General features: G+C 34.2%; 1 protein-coding gene across 1 annotated transcript; it reads right to left on the bottom strand.

Moving 5' to 3' along the window:
- Positions 1 to 517: 517 nt before the first annotated feature.
- On the bottom strand, positions 518 to 25,157 carry LOTGIDRAFT_105620 (hypothetical protein; the record flags this gene model as incomplete). The annotated part of the gene is made up of 3 exons (XM_009059680.1): positions 518 to 982; positions 16,036 to 16,322; positions 24,980 to 25,157. Coding segments are annotated over 3 exons (930 nt in total), but the record flags the coding sequence as incomplete, so codon positions are not given.
- Between the last annotated feature and the right edge of the window lie 470 nt (positions 25,158 to 25,627).

Below are 25,627 nucleotides of genomic sequence, written 5' to 3' on the forward strand. Positions count from 1 at the left end.
AGCGGAATACCCCTTTAATTCTAGATATGCACGTGTAAAAACGGTATGACCTACATAGCTATATGATGAGATGAAGTGATGAAAGGGCAACACCCTCTAAATTTAGATGGTGTTTAGCATTCAATTATATAAATGCTACACTAATATCAACGATTTGAGATTGTAACTCCTGTAAAGTTTTTAGGCGCGGTAAAACGATTGTGGTACATAGTTCAGACAGTCACTTCGTCCATCAAAATCATCAACGACACCATAGCTTATTTCCTTTCTTCCAACACATGTATCAATATTTTAATAATATCAAAGTTGGCGAGTAAAGTTGCCACAATCTTCATCCTTTTTTTAAGGAGAACAAAATAAACCCAAAACATTGTCTTTTAATATAAACTAGGGGAAAGTGGGGACTGTCTGAGTTCTACACTGTGTGTTCTAACGAGAAGTTCCGACTCCTCCAATGGATTGTCTTTGAGTAACCCAGAAATAAGTACATTTGTATTTGATAATATCTGCTTAAATTTCACTTGCAAGTATGGATATCCATCATCGTTTCACAAGTTTTACACTTGACGTAACAACACCAGAAAAATTTACAATGACAACGTTCGACGTATTTGACCACCTGCGTGTTATAGCCTCTACCACAGCAAAGTAAATCACAACTTTCCTCGGTGGGGGAGGATCGATTACAAACCCTGCCCCGCGTTCCAAATATACCCCTCTTAATATCCTCTTTACAGTAATTCGGCGAACGATGCACGAACACAAGTTCTTGTTTAGAAATGCCCTGTTTACGTTTTGTTTTGTCCTTACGGCGTAAACGTTTCCTCGAACGTCGAGCTAATCTCACTGACTTTTCGTACTTGTCTTTTAGTTCTAATCCAACTTTTCTAAAGTTCGGAAGACTTCTAAAACACGTCCTCACTGCGCATGATCCCGAGACACCATGGCAACGACATCGTAACTGCATATTTTTCTCAACAATCTGAAATTAGAAAAAGATAACTTTGATTAATAACACTATCCAAAATTTCTGCAGTAATTAAAAATTTGGTTTTATGTTTTGATTCAGCTACTGAGCAAGGATTCACTCCCTTGTAATTGTTTCAGCACGTGTAATCTCAAGTATAACGACGTTCATATTCATAACTGATTATCCTTAAAGTGCATTTGTTAACTGGCAGAATAAAACAATGCATAAGTAAGTAAACCATATGTTTATTCCCCGCCCCCAAAGCCGTAATACATTTATTTATTCACTTATTCTCGAATAAATAAATCAAATTACCCTTCCAAGCCCATTTGTTTAGATTCATTCATTCATTCATTCATTCATCCATTCATTCATTCATTCATTCATTCATAAAATATGTATACATTTATGACTTTGATAATTCCATAACGCCACAATACTGTTCATAAGTTTAATATCTTGGCCTAGAGTACCGGGTGCAGTATATTTTTACAATCTATTAATCTATATTCAAGCGGAAAAATCAGTTCTGGACTCCCGCACATTGTAAATATTAAAAGTGGATTTAACGATCATTCAAGTGGAAGTTACGACGTTAATCTACTATAGAAGTCACAGTGCCAAAACATATTGAAAATAATAAAAACACAATACTTGACATTCTTAACTATAAACCCGTTTTTATTTCATTCATATATCTCGGATTTACACCAGTAAATATTTTGACTTGTCGGTTTTTAGTTCAACTAATGCTTTTAATTTTTTTTTCTTTAAATTCGTTTGATTCGGAACTGATCTTAGCTATAGAAGAATGTACAGCCTAATTTCTCTGAAAAATATGTAGATAAATTCTAGTATACAACAATGGTTGGTTAATTTTCTGCGAGCACAAGAAATATATGCAGAACATACTTTTTGAAATGTAAAAGATTTCAACCCTGTCAAACAACACAAGGTTTATCCTTAAAAGGCGCGCACAATCAGAATGAATCACAAAAAAACAGTCCCTTATAAGACATTAAATCCCTACCGCAGGGCACCATTTTGTCGGCATTTTTTCACGAAGCTATAAGAATAACGATAATTATGATACTGACATTCCATACAAGGTAAACAAGATAGAGGCATAAAGCAGAGAGACGTTATATTGCCATAGTTATTCATTTATTCTGTAAATGAATTTCCGAAACCTTTATTGACGTCATCAATGCCTAAGACGAAAAAGCCAAAAGTAACTCCCACAAGTACTGTGAATAAGACAAATTGAATTTCTCTACTAAAAAAGTATGGAGGCAAGAATGACAATAATCTAATGACGAAATACAAAAATTTCCGATATTGTAACAAGCGTTTCTAATCATAGGTCACAGAGTTGAAGAAAATATTTCTTCAGCGTTGTACTAGTGTCCACTGGGACGTTTATATTCAGACTACAGGTGGCAGCAGATGTATTCAAGATGGCGGCAGTCGATACATTCGTCCAACAACAATAACATTATACCTTTATTAACGTTATACTATTTTAATTCCTTCGTGGAAAATGCTCAACAATTTTTAATCTGACTAAACTACAGATTATAATATTTCTGTGGGTAATTAGCCTCGACTTCCATGATCGGAGAAAATTCTTAATTAAATACTGTTGACGGTTTTTCTCCAGTATTTATAAAAACTTTGCTCTAATTGTAATTTCACCACAAAACGAATAAAGCTACGATTGAAGGACTGATTTCAGAAAAAATGGTTGTACAAATTCCATTACTGATTTACCGACGAAAAGACGGCGCATGACAACAGTATCAACAAAGTAAAACACCGAGATTGTATGTCATGGAGGGATTCTTAATGCATCATCAACCGAGATTGTATTTATGGAGGGATATTTTAATACATCATCAGCTGAGATTGTATGTTATTTTGGACCTGGAATTCGGAAAGAAAACTGTATAACACGAGGAAAGATGACCAGGTATACAAGTTACGAGTGGCAATTATATCAAAACGTTTGTGCTGCACTTGAGAATCGTACTGCTCTAAGAATTCTTAGCTTTTGTGAGAGCCCAAAGTCGTAATATCACAGCGGCGAAATAAGATAATAAGGTGGTGCTAGTTGTTGCTAAAGTCAATGTCAGTGGACGTTAGGGGATTCGATATCTTTGGGGCTCGAACTCGTAACATGAGGGAGGAGAAAGTGTCACTATGACAAGAGGGAATACAAGAACATCACATGTAGACTATTTGATAGAATGTTAATTATGAACAGAATACAGATAAAAAGAAGATAACACATGTTGAAGGAGGTACCCTACTCAATCTGGTTTTAATACAGGTTTTATCGATGTTTCGTGTGTTACCTTTACTCTACCTCGTGTATCAATATCTCGAACACTGATTTTCATTTAACAACAAACATTTTATATAACTCTTGTACATATCTTTACATTCCTACAAATTACTCAAATATGCAATTTAGATAACACTGTAGTCCGAAACAATCTGATTAAAATACATTTTCGTATAAATCAATCCGTTATGTCTAGTATTCAATTTGAGAACATCCTTGATTTTTGTGTCCTACACATTCTGATTGAAAAACCAAATTTATCCATATTTTGCTTAATTTTTCGCTTTAGTTTGAATATTTGTTGGCAAATGAATCTGAGAAGGTGAGGTTTTGTGTCGCCGACAAACTGATTGATATACAAATATGTCCATACCATAGTATGCTTATTTCTTAACTTCAATTTCGTACGATGACAACACAAGGGATTTGTGTTTGAGACCATCTTTATTTTTGTATTTCAAGTTGATTTTACCTTGCCTTTCGTTTTTTTTTGTAATTAAATCTTAATCTTACTCATCAATGCATTTAAATACAGAGAATCAACCCTGAAGGAATTTTTTAGGGGACTAAATTTTAAAAATGTCTGTCAAAATCATCCTGAGCAGCGACAACATATTTCGGACTAGAACTTATGTACCCTATCGCCTTTTGTCTTCATTCGTCACTGATGCAGTAAGTTACACTTCACAAGAATCAGCCAAGAAAAACTCCATCAAAGACATTCTATCGTGATATTTATTTGAAGAATGTGATTACATTGCTCATCGAGTATTCAAAGGGTCATTTGATAAGCAATTGAAAAACGAGGACTCAAGTAGTTCTCCTTGCAGTTGTCCCTATGATTTCAAGATTTTAACATATTTCTTCAATCAAAACACAAACATTTTGGGAGGAGTGATTTTGCGACTTTTGGTGGCACTCTGTGCTAAGACCAGACCATTAGCATGTCGCTTTTCTGTACCAAAAAAATTAGCCCACTGTGACTTGATTTGTTTTTATATTTATCAAGTCATGACGTAGTCTGACAGTTAAGAATTTCATCTTTATTAAAAGGTTAATATTTATTTATCGCTTTCAACCGCACCATGCAAATATCAAAACTATAACAAACACTACCAGCAAACTTTTATAAGGGATATTTTGATAATAGGCTACAATTGTTCGTAAAATGAATCTTCTATTTGGGAAATAAAACGTCTATAATTTTTACAGATGAACTGCAAATAATAATGCGACTAATTTTAATACGACAGAACCAATTTGATTTTATTACCCAACTCACATTTTTATAACATTTTTTATAGACAACCTTCCACCTGTTAGTGAGACGGAGGTATAAAAATAAGAAAAATTGGACTTTTTCTCATAAAATTCCAATAAACTTGTAGGTTTATGAGTTTGAAATCTACCGACTTTTAGAGGTTACACTCCTCAATTCTGTTTCAATAAGAATTTGTCTTGTTTAATGATAAGTGTGCAGCTGTTCATTAATGTAGCAACCTGCTGGTTTGTGTTTTCAGAAATATAATGAAATAGAGTTTTACGTTCAATTTTCCTGCACCTGACTGGACGGCAGACAAGTAACACTACGCAATAAACATTGAGGGTACTTTTACGCAGACTATCTTTTGGAAGTTTCACCGATCTGTTTCTCTGTCAAATAGAAATGGGGTCAACGAATCCCTTGCGTTATATGCCCTGAGCAAGGGTAAAATTTCAGGAAAATGACATAGCATTTATTGATCATTTCATAATCCTTTTTTTTAATTTAAGCATTTCAAACTATTGAGAATAGTTAGGTTGTGCACGGTAACAGAATATATTAAGCCAATCTAGAGTCAAACCATAAAAATCATTCATCGAACTGGAAAATTAGCGTAACCCAAAAATCATATTTCGTTCTAATATTATCGGTATGCAATTAAGAAATTCAGTTCGCTCTATTATCAGAAGTAAAGCAACGAAGATATCAATCGCCTTTTTGAGTGTATAGATGGCAAAGATTAAAAAATAATATCGATCAAAAAGATTTCATATAATAAGATCACTTTCAGATATCTGCACGATTATTAAATATGAAAATTTCAGTACAATTACATAAAAGTGAATAGAAATGGTCTGAGGTGACTTGGCAATGAAAATATTCACATAAATATATTGATATTGACAATATATGCTTTGGAGAACGTTAATAACGCTCCTGAAACTTGGACTGCCATCTTTTCCTTCTGCTATTTTCTTTTATCGTCCAAAAGAACCGGAAGTCATAAAGATCTTCAGATTAAGTGCACATGAAATCTTAAGTTTGTGTACAAAATTTTCTGATTTTTACAAATCATACAGATACAAGATCGAATACATCCCATAATCTTCAACAATTAGTGTGTATGTATGAAAAGCATACCATTTTAAACCGACTAAACGAATACTTCTTTTTATGAGAGTTGTAGATAAGGGCGACCACCCAATGTACTTAATTAAGACAATTTATCAATAGTCCATATCAATATAGTAAAATGTTATGGGATATTAAAACTTATTATAAGTAATAAGAACGAACGAAGCTGAAGAAATTTGCCCACCACCTAAGATTTGGAGAAATTTTATGAGGGCGTTAAAATCTCCCAACTGAAATGAATTTCACTGATAAAACAAGCCTTAGTTTAATCCCTCCGTCCATTAAGATATAAAGTCCAGCGATTGGTCGTAAAACTCACGTTAATCACGGTCACCGATCTGTCCAGCGTGTTGGTCACCTCTCTCAGGGTCAAACAATAACTTAAAGGCCAGACTATTGTTAAGAGCAATTTGTTCGCGAGTTATTTTCATAGTCCATTTAGTATCAACTCGAAAATCCTTATCGCTAACTCAAGTAGTCTCGATCATTTACATCTGTGTGTGCATACTAGCAAACATTAGAGACTTGCACATCAAGACTACCACTTCCGTTTCAGCATCCAAGTGCCAAATCTACCATAAACACCGCCACTGACCACCGACATGGGTCAAGTCAATTTGTTAGTTATTAGTCTATCGATGAGAAAAGCTAAGAAGAGATTAAATTCGTCTGAGACCATCTCCTAAAACATACAAATTTGAATAAAATTCAAAGAATGTATTAGAAGAATTCGCCGAGAATTTGGATTTTCAGATACCCGACTTCCAGCAACAAACATTTGGTCCAAATCATGTTAACGACAACGAACGAACTGATCAAATTAAACCATCATTTGAGTTATCTGATTAATCTGAAGATCTGGAGGTGTCTTCTTTCGTGTTTCTTCTATAGTGAACTTTCAAATTTGCATTTTACCTTTTTGATTCCATTTGGTAGTACTGAACGGACGTTAAAATAACCAACGTGCAGGCAAGACTGATATCTTTCATTTTCAGAAGATATAGGTAAACTGCAGATACTTAACTATGAAAGAACTAACAAATTAGTCTCCTTAAAAATAAAATACACCATATCAAGTCACACAGCTATCCTTTAGCAACGGATTGTTATGGATAATATCCACCGTTGCAAAAGGATCATGCAAAAAGTAGCCCTATTGTAGATGAGCATGGATTATGCTCTTCTGTTATGGAGCATGAAGTTTAAATATATTAGATTGAAGAGTGACCTAAGCGTCGATCTTGTACATCGGCAGACTCTTCGTTGTCAGATGTTGACCATTATCAGTTATATGGACTACATGCCATCGGTTTATACATGAAAGTGCACAATAACTGAGTTTATTTATTCTTTCGCTACAATAAGTGCACATTTAGTGACGTTTTAAATTCAGCCAATAACTAGATTTCAAAGTGATCCCTGGGACAACCTTATTCATCGGCAGAGTCGTTGTTGTGAAAAGGAAGGGTACCAGAACAGAGTACATTTACTCTTTCACCATCACAAGTGCACATGTTGTGACATATTCAATTCAGCCAGTCGGAATTCGCCGAAATAAACGTTACAAAGACAACAAGATTCAAAATAAATTTACTCACGGATTACTTAGAAAACCAACATTCATCGTGTTTGCCAAATGAAATTAACAGAAAATAAAAAAATCAACTGTCACTTGGCAGGGGTCGTCTTTAACTCTGATTTATTTGACTTGTTCAAGTGGAAAGAAAAAACTCAAATTGGCAAAATCTGAAGAGTAACCAGTTGTTTTCTCTGGGTCAAATCATGTAATTTGTTTACATTTAAAATATTGCGGTTACAAAAGTGTGTAGTTCTATTGAATATAATCCACAGCAAGGTAGAAAAGTAACTGAATCTAGAGCAATATTTGAATCAAGTAACAGAACAGCATTTAAAGTGCCTTTCAGTCCCTTTCTTACAGTGGTGGCACCAGCCTCCCGAGACTGTGGTACAGACAGGAAGCCAGATTGACTTAATGGGGGAACAACTGTCGAGGCCGAATTCAAAATCGCGGCAACTCTGTGAAGGCGTCTTGTCGCAAACCTCACGTGGAGCGGCTTGGAGGTTTTCCGAAGGATTGACACGTATTTGGGGCAAAAGCGTATAAAAATAGAATTTTGAGATTAGTTAAAAATAAAATGGGGGTACAATTGGGGTGCAAACCAATCGCTATCGAAAGTTATTTCCCGGCAACTCCGACTGTTCAAATTGACAAAAAAAACCAGAATAATTTACTTTCAAATCAAATCCTTACTATGCATGCTTCACATGTTGCTTAAACCGGAAGTGTTGGTTTTGGAAATGCGACTTTGTTTCACCTTAACTAGGGTCGTAATATATGAAGGCATCTGTGAGACAGGTCTGCTGTAAAATCAAACTAATCAAATTCTCTGTACAGATAAGTATACTATACATTTTAAACTTCCATTTGTGTTCTAAGATATATAATATACAAAAACTGTAATCTGATGACACATGGAGACCTTACAGTTGTGTCTCATAAACGCAGTACATTTACGCAGACATTTTGATGAAACCGGAAGTAAAATACCATCCTTGTCAAATGAGACTCGTGATAATTGAGACTACATTGAAGAAAGATTATCGTGTCTAATATGAAGCAGACCAAAACCAATATATTTACAATGTGCAATAAGAGATATGAAATGTCTTCAAATGATCTATTAGACTACAGGTGTGCCTCTAACTGATTTATTAACGCATAAGACATTTTTTCTGCGATTGGAATTTGAAGTGAATGTCCCATTCAGAAGCAACTGTTAATACTCCAACATATTACAGAAAATATAATTCGACGCTTGGCTGCTGCAAATGTTTCGTCGTTTGCGATTCAGATTGTTAGTACTTGTTTTATTTATTCAATTTCATTTGATCATTTACAGCTAAAAAAAAGAACACTGCGTTTGATTTCATTAGAGCAGAAAGACATTGAGCTTGGGGAAGTAAAAATCCACTTCGTTTTAGTTCATTTAAATTCAACATTAAATAGTGAACGGATAGTTATTCTTTACAATAAACTCAAACAAATATGCATGGGTTAGCTGTGTGAACACGGGAGAAATGGCAAGCCATCAATCCAGTTGGAAGAAAATAATACAAGGAAGTAAGGAACCGGAAGTGCATGTATACATTTGCTCAAGTATACCTATAAGGACTGTTTTGATATATCAAGTCGCAACGGGAATAACCAAGAGTGTACTTGTAGTCTAGAGTGGTAACAAATAATGATATGGTGGCGTATTGGAATGATATGCGAGGGTTGACAAGTTAATCTAGTCAGATCAGTGCAGATCTGTAATCCATGTTCATGTATAATCATATCTAAATATTTTCCCACTGAAAATAGTAGAAATGTTTTGAAATATTTAAAAGTGTCAAGGGTAATAGGGAGCTTACTAGTTAAATGAAGTAGAAAGATTATTATAGTGATATCAACAATATTATTGAATATTTACTCCCATTTATATCAGAGTAGTCCGACTGTCTTGAATTGTTCTTAATGACTTGTTTTTCTACCTTTGCAATGTTGTACTATATGTATTTATCTATATATTTGCTCATACAATCATTCATTTATTCATTCGTTCAATTTTCATTTAAAAGTTCCTTTTTTTATTATTATTATATACATTTGTATGCTATGCCATTCTTCATTGATAATATAGTATTCTATTATTGCATATTTTCCTAGTTCTATGTTTAACTGTGCTATTCTCAATGGCGTTTCTACGGGTGATTCCCCAGAAAAGATGTTGGCCCAGTTTTGGCCCCTCCACTTTCAAATTTTTATCATTTTACATAATGAAAGAAATGGCCTGTGGCCCCCCCTAAATAATTTTGTGGCCCCTGATCGGCCCCCCTCACCTGATGTTTCCTAGAAACGCCACTGGCTATTCTGTCATGTTTTGCTATGATATATGTTTTCATAATGCTATTTTAGTTATAATTGAGTACTTTGCTACATGTTGCTATGTTGTGCTATGCTGCAATTGCATTTTATAGACTAGAGGACGACGAGATGCACTCTATACGTATGCAGTAGGATACATGAGCCGTAATTAACAAGTTAGAGGTTTTGCACACAACATTACATTGTACAATGATACCTATACTGCTCCAGTAGGTGTTGCAGGCTATATGAGGTTTTTAATTTTAACATTAGCATGTAAATATACAATAATAGTTAAAATTACCGATAACAGCTGTAACTACCTATCAATAAGATGTTATATAGGGAGCATATTCAACCCCTATTATAGCTGATTTTATTAACCCCCTTAAAAGCTATAGAAAATAAAAACATAGCCTCGGGCGTTATATCGATAACATCTTGAAAGGGTTAACTGTTCTTTCACAATGGAGACGTAAGAGAGAGTCCGCTATTCACCAGTATTATTCCCGGTTTACTTATAGCATAAAGTCTGCAATTTTCGTCTCTGATTTTAAATAACACGACGCTTGAACAATTATCGCCACATTCGTTTTGGATCAAAGAAAAGGAACTCTTTTTTTATCATACTTTTTATGCAACATTTTTTTCCATAATAATTGACAATTTTAACAAACAATTTCACAATTTCAGTCTCTTTCGTAAATTTGGAATTTTTTAAAATTAACTTGGCAGGAATACATTGATAGTGAAACAAGCCCACTTTCACTTGAAGTATATGGTCAACCTGGAGATTTGGAGTTGGACTAGAAGGGTTTCTCTTTGTCAGTGGTCGGAGTGGAAGGCTATTGTTGAAATCAATCCCTGGCCTCGTGTGCTATATATCTCTCGAAAGATGAAATCACGATAAAAATCAGAATAAATCCGTTGGTTGTCAATTATTATCCCATAGCTGATACGCTAATTCTGAATCTGTAAACAGTCACTCTCATTTTCTACCTTGAATTGTATGACAGTCATAGTTCTCTTGATTTGTCATTCATCGTGAATCATCTTTACCTTCTATTGATGTTTTTATTGAGACGTTCAATTATTGGTTTTATTTTATGGATGGTGTGATAGACCGACTTGCTTCAATGGCTCCGATAGGGCTGGGCTATATCTAAAAGTTTGAACTACGTTTCTACAGATGCAGAAGGGTCTGAGGCAGATTATCCTAACCATCACCTCTCATAAAATCCTGGATATCTGAATCACAATGTGTTAAAAATGTTCTTGTCTTTGTAACTCGTCTGAGATTCTCATAATAGTGTTATTTCAATTATTATTCCAAACCTTTGATGTCGGGTGTTTATTATCTTAAAACTGCAGTTTAACTACTTAATGCACATTTCGTTTCTTCGTTAACTCGAATTTCCCCTCATACTTGATTTTTCAAATACCGCAATAATAATAAAATGACTAAATTTAGTCCTGAATCACAGCGAGAGTGCATGTGTCAAATGTTCGAAATTCTTTGATTTTCATTGAATCGTTTTCATCCCTAGACAATTCCTGGCAATTCTCTTTCAGAGTAAAAACCACCAACATATTTTTATTATCGAACCAAATACCTCTTGCTGGAATAACAGCATTGCATTTAGTACACATTTTACTTGTTTCAATAACTTGTCTGGTTTTACTTACAGCAACATTTTATGATTTGTCTGGTATAATACAGATAACACTGGTTGTTTCAATAAATCAACAGAAATATTACATGATTAGTCTGGTACAATACAGACTACACTTGTTGTATCAATAACAGAAATATTGCATGATTGGTCTGGTATAATACAGACTACACTTGTTGTTTCAATAACAGAAATATTGCATGATTCTTGGTCTGGTACAATACCGACTACACTTGTAGTTTCAACAACAGAAATATTTCATGATTGGTCTGGTATAATACAGACTACATTAGTTGTATCAACAACAGAAATATTGCATGATTGGTCTGGTATAATACAGACTACATTAGTTGTATCAACAACAGAAATATTGCATGATTGGTCTGGTATAATACAGACTACATTAGTTGTATCAACAACAGCAATATTGTATAATTTGTCTGGTATAATACAGACTACACTTGTAGTTTCAACAACAGAAATATTGCATGATTTGTCTGGTGCAATATCGACTACATTTGCTGTGTTAATAACATAAATATTTCAGGATTGGTCAGGTACTTCGTTTATTTAGTGCAAAAACAGAAATATTTCATGATTCGTACACTGGCTGTTTCAAATATAAATAATACCACAGCAACGTGCTTGTGACTTAAGTGCCCATGATATACTTTTAATTTAAATTTTTCAATTAGGGTGCCGTAATCCGACCTGATGGATTAAGGTAATGTATAAGGGGTTTGCTTTATTCAAAATTGACTCCTCTCCAAGAATACCCTTTTTTCACCAAATCAGAACTCAAATAGGAAAACAGATATTGCCCTTTTATATTTTGTTATTCTGAAATGTTATTACATTGTTTCCGGCGAGACTCGAACACGACAAAAAGACAAATGGACAAACCGATATTTACCCTCAGTATAATAGTCGATAAATTGTTTATTCATATATTAACATTACATTGTTGATTAATAATACGGGTGACATGATTTATCGACTGGTTTCTATTCAAATCAAATAAAGTGTCTATGATAAAATATTTGGGTGATTATCTTGTTTTCATTCAGATAGATTCTCATAGTTTGAATAAAAATACCACCTTGTTAACTATGTGGACTCTCTATAGGGATGATATGTTGACAAACTCGATTATCAGTTTTGTGAACACTCAAAAGCAGATGCGTCGTTGAGAATCACAAATTTTGAAATATAATCATTACCAGCTAGTTGGTTTACCCTCAGCATTCTAGGATGACAAACTATATACATGTAACTAACAATAACATACTTTGCTAGCAGTGGGATGCCTAGTTCATCATCCAGGAAGCCATTCAAAATTATGAGCCTGGGTAACTCAGAGATACCTAGTTATAAGTTAGAGTTACATAACATACTGAATATACTTGTGAAGAGAATGTCAAGTTGATAACTCCAATACTACAATAACAGTTAGCTATATTAACTCTCCTAAATACAACCCGAGTCTATTGCCTAGTATCTTACCGACCTATATCATACACCCCTAATTCTGCTTTAATATTAATATAAGTACTTAACAATTTTCAACATAAAAGTGACAAGTTTTCCGCTTAAATTGGTCGATTGGCGATAAATTGCTTCCATTTGACTGACTCCGAATTACCTAGTCGTTTTCAACTATAGACTTTACAAACGTCAGTTTTATTCCAATTTTAAATATTTCTTAAACATTATTAAAAAACATGTCCCAAAGATCAAAACGTTTCAATTGTTGTGCCTTTATCAATTCACACCAATCCATGCATCATCGATGAGAAATGCATCGTTCTCTTTCAAGGAGATTTTATGGTTTTCAACCGAGTGAACACACGGCTAGTAAAGAGACATTCCAGATCAGTATACTGTATAAATTACCTATCTCGATGTTATTCACTATTCTAATTGCCCACATTTGTTCTAATTATATAATTGGAGATTACACCTGTGCGCACCTGCACTGTGTGTAAATTATCTACAGGTTTACTCATCAATACAACTATTGAGAGAAATAGAATCCAATAAGAAAAGGAAAAGTCAATTTAAAGAAATACTTAATTGTTAACCTAAAATGACAAACAAACTGATAAACCGTTATCAACAGACTTCTAAATGGCTGCCTTTGAAGTTTGTCGACGAGTCTTTCAAGGGTCTACCAGTGTAAATCATAAACACAGCAGAATTCAATGAAAAGCTCAATACGAGTCTAATAAAGGGTGTCGCTAGTGAAGGAGTACATACTCTTCCATGACACATAATGCCACTATGCAACTGGGGACACAGACTTTAGATGTCAACCTATATGAATAACATAGGAAAAAAAGAAACAAACAACTTGATTTTTACAAGGACAACAGCTTAGGTTCATGAGGATCCTGTCTACCAGCTGGCTACACCTTTCGGCGTTGGTCTTTCCTGGATTGGGTCGACTAGAGTAATGAAGAAAGATTACTAATTCCTCATTAGATTTTTACACGCCGACCGGAATTAAAACCCACGTTCCCAACTTAACAACGAAAATGACGTCATTCCAACGTACTTAAGGCCGATTTAGCTACAGTCCATCTTATTAAGCAACAGAGATGCATGGAACATCTGTTTGTACTGTGGCTGATCTAAAAAGCTTCTACAACAACTAATGCTTGTTTGGTATTCAAATTCATCAATTTAAGATCCTTATTATTTTTCGTATATACATAAATGAATCAGAGGGGTGTATTGCTATTTATTTGATGGAAATCGAACGTCTGACCGAACTAACTAAGATGTACTTGAGATAGATAGAGTTAAAACAAACAAATTGAAACCACAGCTTCTATCAACAAAGATAAATAGCCATCATTGTTTACCTTCAAACAGTTTGAAGGATTTTTAAAAGTGGTGCTAATCTTTTAAACTAAGAAAAGATAACCTCAATTATTTTAAACACAAATATTCAAAATTTCTAGCAAGTTTTCAAAATGGCGAGTGTCACCGCTTTTTAGTTTCGGAAATAGAAATCTGAACTAAAGAAAGGGTACCCTTCAGTTGTTGATGACTTTTGTCCTTGGCTTAAACGATTTAGTGCTGCAGATTCGAATACACCTCGAACTCAAAACATGAAAATTTTGTAGGCCTTGGTCTGGGCTTTTTGTGTTTACAGCTCTACCATGCCTCCTTATCAAATCTATTGAGAATAGTGCTGTTATTGGGTGCTTACAGTGAAGTCCGCGATTATATGAAAAGGGTATAGGTTTCATTTCAAAAAAACAATTCATATGATGTTAAATGGGTTTCAGTTTTCTACGAATTCTACAAGTAATTATAGAATGAAGAATATCATTGAATTCTACAATTGAAATCTATGAGAGTAAAGAAAAAATTGTGAATTATTGTGTCGTTTATTAGGAATTTTGATTCCACATGTGGATAGCAACCATTAAAAATTATGAAGGACTTTGCCTACACCACGAATAGATACTTCGATTTGTTCAAAAGAAAATTTGAAATATCAGGTTCGAGGTATTTATTATCTTATAAAGGTATAGCAAATTCCTGACAGTCCATGGTAACCATTGAGTAAACAGTCTAAATAATTACAAAAATGTCGTATAAAAAAGGTACTGGCCACTGCGCTAAGACGAACATTCTCTAATTAATTACCTGGTCGAAAGGGTTTGAGATCCGACACCGGCCCGAATCTTATCCGCACTAATCCTGGTATCGAATTTGTCTTGCCACAAGCAGAAAGGGCCTTTGAAACCCTACTACAGAAAAGAAGTATGTTTGGATGACAAGAATTCTCACAAGGAATATTTGATCAGCATGGAAAATCTAAAACACCTCGGCAGGCAAATTGGTTTAAATCTGAACACTCAATGTGACTCTTTTCACTGCAAGTGACATAAAACGCCTAAAGAATTATTGAATTTGGAATTTTGACTAAAGGTTGTGTGTAGTGAACCTGACTAAAGCCTTGTACAAATCACTTGACTGCATCTGAAAACGGTTTCGTATGTAGAGGCCTTTAACACCTTCACTGTCGACTACCGGCGTGTTTGAAGTTTGAAACAATCTGAAGAGTACAGATAACTGACTCAAGTGTAGATTACCCATAATCCTCCTTAATAATACCTTCACGTAAACAAATTATCTTCTCTTTTACTCTTCTCTTATCGCGACTAATAAAACAATTCTAGCTTTGTATAATATGAAGACTTTATACGTGCGGCTCCTAAATTGTGGCTAGCTTTGTATACTAATGACCCCATTGCATTTGAATAGCGGAAGTACTTAAAGAGTAACAGTCCTGCAGTTGATGTAATGACGGATTATGATTAGTCTAATCGTTTGTTTATATTTGATTATTGTGATTCTTTTGATAAACATCTTGAGTGCTAATTGTATTGGGTTGTAAAATTAGCCGAAGACGAACAATAAATACGATTGCTCATTTGGTCATTACTCATTCATATGTAAATGGTTAGCCGCCTCCTTTCACAAAGATAGATTATGTGTATAGGTAGAAACATGGTATGGTGCCATGCTATTCTCTAGTTTCCTATATGTACAGAGCTATGAGACATTCAAACTAATGAATAGAATTTTGGGCTGAACGAATTTGTCTTTAATCCTATCTTTGAGTGCCGAAAACAATCACTATTAGGACCTCAATTAACTTTTGAAAATAAAAAAAAAAAAATAGTAGAAAAGAAAAATGGCGCTTACCTGTCGGCCGACTTCATTATTATGTAAATTCATCAAATTACGAATATCCCGCGAATCTTCGTGTCTGACTATTTCAGGAGCATCCACAAATCCTCGGCTGAATTTTAAACCATAATCCACATTGTCTGAGCACCCACCCCACTGAAATCCCTCCCCTTTATTTTCCCGCCCATATTTACTCATATCACAAGAGCAGTCTGTTAAATTTCCCGCGCTACAGGATTGCGTCACAGAATGTACCACACCAGCACTTAGAATGGCGTATATAAAAGCAGCCTCTCTTGTACCTGAAATAATAAATATAAATCGAGATTAAAAATAGTCTACAGACAAAGACAGATGCAACTTTGTTGACGGTAGTTGTGATTTTGACAATAAGACATAAAACATCCACAATGTTGACTTAGTTAACTATAGTATTAGGCATCGGTACAGTGACAATTTTCTGTGGTCAAAGGGTTATATCCAGCAGTTTTCTGTGGTTAGAATATTATGTTCAGCATGGGTACAGTGTCAGTTTTCTGTTGTTAGATAGAATGGTATGTTCAGCATGGGTACAGTGTCAGTTTTCTGTTGTTAGACAGAATGGCATGTTCAGCATTGGTACAGTGTCAGTTTTCTGTTGTTAGATAAAATGGTATGTTCAGCATTGGTACAGTGTCAGTTTTCTGTTGTTAGATAGAATGGTATGTTCAGCATTGGTACAGTGTCAATTTTCTGTTGTTAGACAGAATGGTATGTTCAGCATTGGTACAGTGTCAGTTTTCTGTTGTTAGATAGAATGATATGTTCAGCGTTGGTACAGTGTCAGTTTTCTGTTGTTAGATAGAATGATATGTTCAGCATTGGTACAGTGTCAGTTTTCTGTTGTTAGACAGAATGGTATGTTCAGCATTGGTACAGTGTCAGTTTTCTGTTGTTAGATAGAATGATATGTTCAGCATTGGTACAGTGTCAGTTTTCTGTTGTTAGATAGAATGATATGTTCAGCGTTGGTACAGTGTCAGTTTTCTGTTGTTAGATAGAATGATATGTTCAGCATTGGTACAGTGTCAGTTTTCTGTTGTTAGATAGAATGATATGTTCAGCATTGGTACAGTGTCAGTTTTCTGTTGTTAGACAGAATGGTATGTTCAGCATTGGTACAGTGTCAGTTTTCTGTTGTTAGATAGAATGATATGTTCAGCATTGGTAGAGTGTCAGTTTTCTGTTGTTAGACAGAATGGTATGTTCAGCATTGGTACAGTGTCAGTTTTCTGTTGTTAGATAGAATGATATGTTCAGCATTGGTACAGTGTCAGTTTTCTGTTGTTAGATAGAATGATATGTTCAGCATTGGTACAGTGTCAGTTTTCTGTTGTTAGACAGAATGGTATGTTCAGCATTGGTACAGTGTCAGTTTTCTGTTGTTAGACAGAATGGTATGTTCAGTATTGGTATAGTGATAAAGTCTTTGAATGACATTTAGTACAGTGGTAGTTGTTTGCTATGCCCAGCATTATGAAAAATACAAAATGTATCTTCAATTTGACGGGGATGGGGTAAGAGTATAGCCTTAACAGATGTATCAATGGAAGTTGGCAATGGAATTTCGATGGAATGATACAAACTTTTAACTTCAAAGAGTTCAAAGGTTAATATCCTTATCATTCTTATACCAAAATACAACATGCATGCATGCATTGTTCTAAAAAAGCATGTTTAATCACGTGACTGTAATAAAAATTGAAATGTATGTTTTGTGTATAAATAAATAAAAGTTGTAAAATGTGTTTTATTGTGGAAAGTTGTTTCTTAATTATCAAAATCTCTGTTTGCCTCATTATCCATATCTCATGTTGTTTTCGTTTCTTTTCCTGTATTTTTATGTGATTCCAGAATTTTAATAGTACCAGATGTTCTCCTCGTCTTATTTTATCTGATGTGGAAATCCATAAAATTATTATCAAATATCATCTCAATTTTCATCTTTTCACACTCTGACAAAAACTTTCAATTTGTGTATTATGCAACTCTATTAGTGCGCAAGTACGGATGTGGTTAGAACTTCCGGAATACCAGACATCATTCTTAACTGAATGATATAATTCGTCATTTCTTTCAGCAAGACACATAATCACATCAGTATTCAATTTTAACTATACAAGGTAAAAACCCGGGTTTAAATTGTAATTCTGAATTAGGCCTTTAATAATTCATTAATAACTGGAAGCTGGTCTGGCAGTTAGCTAGATAGCTATGTGCCAAGGAACCCAGTGCAAGCGAACCGGATGGTGTAGTGTATAGACTATCGGAAAGCAGTGGTTGAATGATGAGGCTATGCAATATTTTTAGTTTGGCAATATGAATAATCAATTAAATTATGGGATCAATTTAGACCCCCCCCCCCCCCCCCTCTCCCCACCCTTTAACAGTTTTACTAATAAGGTTTTTGTTAGTCTAAGTGCAGTGGAACGCGATATCAGGTAACCCACTCCCTTCCGATAGTATGCAATAGTGCATCTGACGTTAATCTGGGCAAGTCTCTGCATAATCACTGTATAACCAAGGCTTTCCCCTCGTGTCTCCTGATGAATTTCAACTGATTTGACAGCTTATATATTCATCCTCTACAATACTTGCGGTTAGAATGTTTACCTGCCAACAGCCTAACTTACAATAGTCCGAGACATTCCTTTTATCTTGCCTGATTTGTACTACATTTTGAAACAAACAGTCACCAAAGGAGCAAAATAACAATTCCATGTCCATTTTTAAAACGACTTTGAATTCTACTCATTAATATGGAACTAAATGGAAATAAGAATAAGAACCATGACATGTGGTATTCGTACCTCATAATATCTGATATGAACGATGGGTTACAATTGATATTACAGTCGATGGTGTTATTTTTATGATTTCCTCCTTACCATCAAGACAGTATCAGAATTATAAAGTTGTAATGGTTTTGGTCACCAAGATTGGAACTACACTTACAGACTAATCTTCCTATTTCATTCTCTTCCAGATTGACAAATTGGGCTCCTGTTACCCATAATAACTCTCTCCTTTTTGGCTCTTCTAAAAACTAGCCAGTCATTTCAAAGAATACTCATAGCTAGTGATGTTTACAAGCATTCTTATATATACCATTCTGATGTTTACAAACCTTTTAAAGATTTAAAACGAAGTCAACGCGAATCCATTGAGTTTATTTTATAAAAGAAACATCTTTTCTACACCCATTTCGAGCCTAACTGTGAACCAAACCTCTGTCTGCATTCCTTTTACAGGCCTCTGAATAGGTAAAGGTGGGCTCTTGTTTCCTTAAACGAACTTAGGGGTAATTTCTAACGGTAATCTAGTCGAATGAAAAGGAGAGAGACGGTAAGACGTGATATAGTTAAATAGTTCAGTTGTCAACTAGTGAGTACAATCAGATAAAGACAGTATATATAAACAGTAGGATTAAGAAGGGATTATCATCACTAAGTCAATATAACTGATACATTGTTCAATGATATAGAAAATATCGTGAAAAACACGTGTAAATCTTTTTATAAACATTGTTATTTGGTGAATGAAACTTGTTAAGGTAAAATACAGGGTTATTATTTACTAAAACACATGCCGTTTCAAAATTCTATATTGCTGCATATAGCGAATCATCGAATATAATTCGGATACTAATTCCTACATGTCTGAAATCATGATCTGAAACGACAAAATAATTTCGATTGGATCCTACCTAAGGACATTAATTTCAATTGACGTCATCTGTTTAGGTTCATCATCTGATAAAATTGATAGCTTAAACTCGTTCATCACATTTCATGTCGACTCTGGAAACATGGACCCATTTACCCCCATTCTAATCATTGGCCCGTAAGAAAACTAGAATTTTAGGCACATCTCTCCTACACAATTTGAGTACTTTTCTCGATGAAGAGAAAAAGAAAGTTATTGTATTCAATAGCCTTGGGTGTTGGTAGCTAGTGGCATCAGATGTTTTGAAATTGTAAGCTCCTCTCACACAAATATCATAGAATCAAAATATATGAAAATTTGATTACTTTGCTCGAAGAGAAAAAGACAGACATTCTAATCATACGGCTTGTGAATACACATTTAAATATTGTACAATTGCCAAAGTTGTTAGCCATAAAATACACTGCCAAAATAAAGCCATAAAACCCAAGTTAGACTTGTAGCTTTTGTCTGCTCGCTATAACCTATTTTACCCCGATCATTAATGATCGTACAGAGAAATAACAAGAATGAGCGAGTTTTATTAAGAGTTTTTACGACTTTTTCACAGAATTCGGTTTCTATTAAAAGCTATCATTGCTATTTTTAATGTGTTCGTATGATACAATAATACGATTTTAAGTGTGTATATCAGAGTGAAAACACCGACATTATATCTTTTAAAATCAGTGTTCAAACCACATGGATTCATTTTACACTCATCATTCAAATCTACAGATGAAAATTGACATAAAACCAAAAAGCTGCTATATAAACTTAAGTCGTAAGGAGAACTCTATTACATATACAACCACTTTTCAAGTCAAAAGGACAACCTGATATATACATTGTATCTAATAATCGAATCACAAGAAGCAAAAGACGAATACGTCAGGAGAAAGCTGACATATACCTATCACAGGGAGAAAACAGACATATACCTATCACAAGGAGAAAACAGACATATACATATCACAAGGAGAAAACAGACATATACCTATCACAGGGAGAAAACAGACGTATACCTATCACAAGGAGAAAACAGACATATACATATCACAAGGAGAAAACAGACATATACCTATCACAAGGAGAAACAGACATATACATTTCACAGGGAGAAACCAGACATATACCTATCACAGGGAGAAAACCACCATATACCTATCACAAGGAGAAAACCGACATATACCTATCACAAGGAGAAAACCGACATATACCTATCACAGGGAGAAAACCGACATATACCTATCACAAGGAGAAAACCGACATATACCTATCGCAGGGAGAAAACCGACATATACCTATCACAAGGAGAAAACAGACATATACCTATCACAAGGAGAAAACAGACATATACCTATCACAAGGAGAAACAGACATATACATATCACAAGGAGAAACAGACATATACCTATCACAAGGAGAAAACCGACATATACCTATCACAAGGAGAAAACCGACATATACCTATCACAGGGAGAAAACCGACATATACCTATCGCAGAGAGAAAACAGACATTTACATATCACAAGGAGAAACAGACATATACCTATCACAAGGAGAAAACAGACATATACATATCACCAGGAGAAACAGACATATACCTATCACAAGGAGAAAACAGACATATACATATCACAAGGAGAAAACCGACATATACCTATCGCAGGGAGAAAACAGACATAGACCTATCATAAGGAGAAAACAGACATATACATATCACAAGGAGAAAACCGACATATACCTATCACAAGGAGAAACAGACATATACATATCACAAGGAGAAACAGACATATACCTATCACAAGGAGAAAACCGATATATACCTATCACAAGTAGAAAACCGACATACATCTATCACAAGGAGAAAACCGACATATATCTATCGCAGGGAGAAAACCGACATATACCTATCACAAGGAGAAAACCGACATATACCTATCACAAGGAGAAACATACATATACCTATCATAAGGAGAAAACAGACATATACCTATCGCAGGGAGAAAACCGACATATATCTATCGCAGGGAGAAAACAGACATATACCTATCACAAGGAGAAACATACATATACCTATCACAAGGAGAAAACCGACATATATCTATCGCAGGGGGAAAACAGACATATACATATCACAAGGAGAAACAGACATATACCTATCACAAGGAGAAAACAGACATATACCTATCACAAGGAGAAAACAGACATATACCTATCACAAGGAGAAAGCCGACATATACCTATCACAAGGAGAAACAGACATATACATATCACAAGGAGAAACAGACATATACCTATCATAAGGAGAAAACCGACATATACCTATCACAAGGAGAAAACCGACATATACCTATCACAGGGAGAAAATCGACATATACCTATCGCAGGGAGAAAACAGAAATTTACATATCACCAGGAGAAAACAGACATATACCTATCACAAGGAGAAAACAGATATATACATATCACAAGGAGAAAACCGACATATACCTATCGCAGGGAGAAAACAGACATAGACCTATCACAAGGAGAAAACAGACATATACCTATCACAAGGAGAAAACAGACATATACATATCACAAGGAGAAAACAGACATATACCTATCACAAGGAGAAAACAGACATATACATATCACAAGGAGAAAACAGACATATACCTATCACAAGGAGAAAACAGACATATACATATCACAAGGAGAAAACAGACATATACCTATCACAAGGAGAAAACAGACATATACCTATCATAAGGAGAAAACAGACATATACATATCACAAGGAGAAACAGACATATGCCGATCATAGGGAGAAAACCGACATATACCTATCATAAGGAGAAAACAGACATATACATATCACAAGGAGAAAACAGACATATACCTATCACAAGGAGAAACAGACATATACCTATCACAAGGAGAAACAGACATATACCTATCACAAGGAGAAAACAGACATATACCTATCATAAGGAGAAACATACATATACATATCACAAGGAGAAAACAGACATATACCTATCATAAGGAGAAAACAGACATATACCTATCATAAGGAGAAAACAGACATATACCTATCACAAGGAGAAAACAGACATATACCTATCACAAGGAGAAAACAGACATATACATATCACAAGGAGAAACAGACATATACCTATCACAGGGAGAAAACAGACGTATACCTATCACAAGGAGAAAACAGACGTATACCTATCACAAGGAGAAAACAGATATGACAAGGAAAAAACAATAAACTACAATGAGTTCATAAGAATGTTAATTTCTATATAATGAAGCCAAATCGTTGGTTTTGTAATATATAATTCCTCAATTTCTCAAGGTTAAAATAATTTAATTTTACACTTTGCAAAAGTTGTGAATTTTTAAAATTGGCATAATATGTTTAAATCTGATTAAATGTACCACCACTCGGGATGATGATATAACTAGGCTATCATTATAATATTATCATCACCATGTCCCAGATGGAAAACTCATTTTTGAAATTTTATATGAAATTCTAGCAAGAAATAAAACAAGAATATGTTAAAGCCATCAAAAACATGGTGTTTAGAGTAGAAAATAGGAACATTATCAATGTAAAATATAATTTAATTCGTTCTGGTCCCTACCCACAGGCACTGATTAGTCTAGCATACTTCATCATCTTGCCAGCTTCAAAGTAGTTCTGTCCGCCATACAACCAAAACCTATCTGCCTGTCGAATTGTGCACAAGTTGAAAGAAAACTTCCACCATGCGGAACATCATGTTTATCGAAGGTTAAAAATAAATTCCTTACGATACATGTTATTTGAGAAATTAAAACTTATGTTCATTTTGAGTCAATTTGTACTATGGATCTTTGAATTTCTATGTATAAAAAAATCATTCCCATAAAAAATGATTTAACTTAATCAGTACATTAGAAACTCCAGTTCAAATTTACTTTCAATTTCTTCTGTAAGTCTGATAATATAACCATAATGTTAAACAAATATCTATGCAAGGTTTAATTGAATAATTCATAACTCTCCTACGCATATTTCAACCATAACTATAAAATAAGAAAGTTTTCAAATATTCGACAAGTCTATTTGCATAGCCTGTATCGCCTTGAATGCAAACAAGCTAAAAGAAATAATATGTGCGTGCAATACGCTTTGAGTCAAATAGAGTCATAAATTCAGCAATTTTCCCTTAGATCTCGTCTTGATTATCAATAAGGAGATTTTAATAGAAGTTATCAACGTTTTAACCAATCTCATCTCCAAATCACTTATTATTAGTCCAATTTCCCACATTTTCAATGTAATTAAATGGAGTTTTACATCGTACTGTTCTATAAACTAACTTAGCAAATGAAAGTAGCTTAATGTTCAACAACTCTGCACTTATTGGACTAAAAAGTGCTTTCCTTCTGTAAAATATCGAATACCTTCTGTTCTGCGCATTATTGGGATTTTCTTTTTAAAAAAGGTGTATATCCCATTGTGCAGGACCATATCTGGGTGGTAACCAAGTGGCTCTGTGGCTCTTATTGGGTTGCAGAAGCTTTGACATTAGATTTAATGTCCATAAACTTTGCCAATCTAACTTGATAACTTACACGGGTGTTAGGGCACATAGTGATATAAATTTTAAAAGCAAACTTAATTTGTTATATTTGTGATACGTTCACCTTTCTACTATTCAATTATTAATCAACTAATCAAATGTTTTGTTCAGTTATATCTGTTTTTGACATTTGTGTTGAATTCTTGGATTCTCTCAATATTGTGAGCTAACTTCGAGTAGTTTTGATAGGTTAGCATAAATTATGACGCTATCACTTCAAATTTCGAGTGGAAACGATCGAAAGAAAATAAGTTTTTAGATCTTCTATAATTGAATTTACTAGCAAAAGATAAAACAAAAATAGAAATGCAGATCTGTATTCTAATGAAGGTGTAAATGTAACGCCTGTTACCAGCCTTTGACTGATTGTTAACTCACTTTCAGAGTCCACATGGCTTATATAAAATTGTTTCTTCTGTACATTCATTATACGAAAGAAAGTTTTATTGAACAATAGTTTTGAAATATACCAAAGTGTTGTGTGTTTAATTCAGATTACAAATGTTAAAACGAGTCTGTAACAATAAAAAAAAATAATAATAATCTAACGAGCACAATGATCTATTAAAATATAAAATTATGACGTTACCTTTACTTAGAACATGTCCAAAAACTGTATTATTTCCAATTAATGTACAATTCCAACGTTCAAATTTAAATTGTTTTTGACATTCTAAAATCCCTCGTCTTGCACCCTCTCCTATACAATAAACAGATTCCGGGTTTTTCTGACAAACTTCTTTCTGTTGTATCACCAGCCCTGGTATATCACAGTTTTCTTGCTCCTGGAGAGACCCGGCCAGGGACGCCACCCCTAAATACCTGCAAATATATTAGAAGTATTTTCACTGTTAAGATATAGCTCAACATTGGCCTAGAAACAAATAACGACATAGAAACAATATAACTGCAAGTTTTAGAGTTTATCATTTAATAAAATGTGGAGTGAATTTAAACATCAAATTTGTCTTTTTTTAAATTTTTATGCTACCATTAAAGCCAACAATGAGAAGGCAAAGTGGAAGTATTTGTCGCATAAAAATATACAAAATAAACGCCACAAGAAAGCTTATGTTGCACTTATATTGCACATTAAATTCCGAGAAAACTAAAAAAGAAAATGCTTTACCACGAAAGCATTGGTCAAACCAAAATTTGACCATTTCAGCCATATGTCTACAATGTATGAATATTTTTTATTTTATTTTTTTTCTTTAAATAATTTAAAATTTTCTAT

This window comes from Lottia gigantea (assembly GCF_000327385.1).
Source record: "Lottia gigantea unplaced genomic scaffold LOTGIsca_4, whole genome shotgun sequence".
In the NCBI taxonomy this organism is placed as follows: domain Eukaryota; kingdom Metazoa; phylum Mollusca; class Gastropoda; family Lottiidae; genus Lottia; species Lottia gigantea.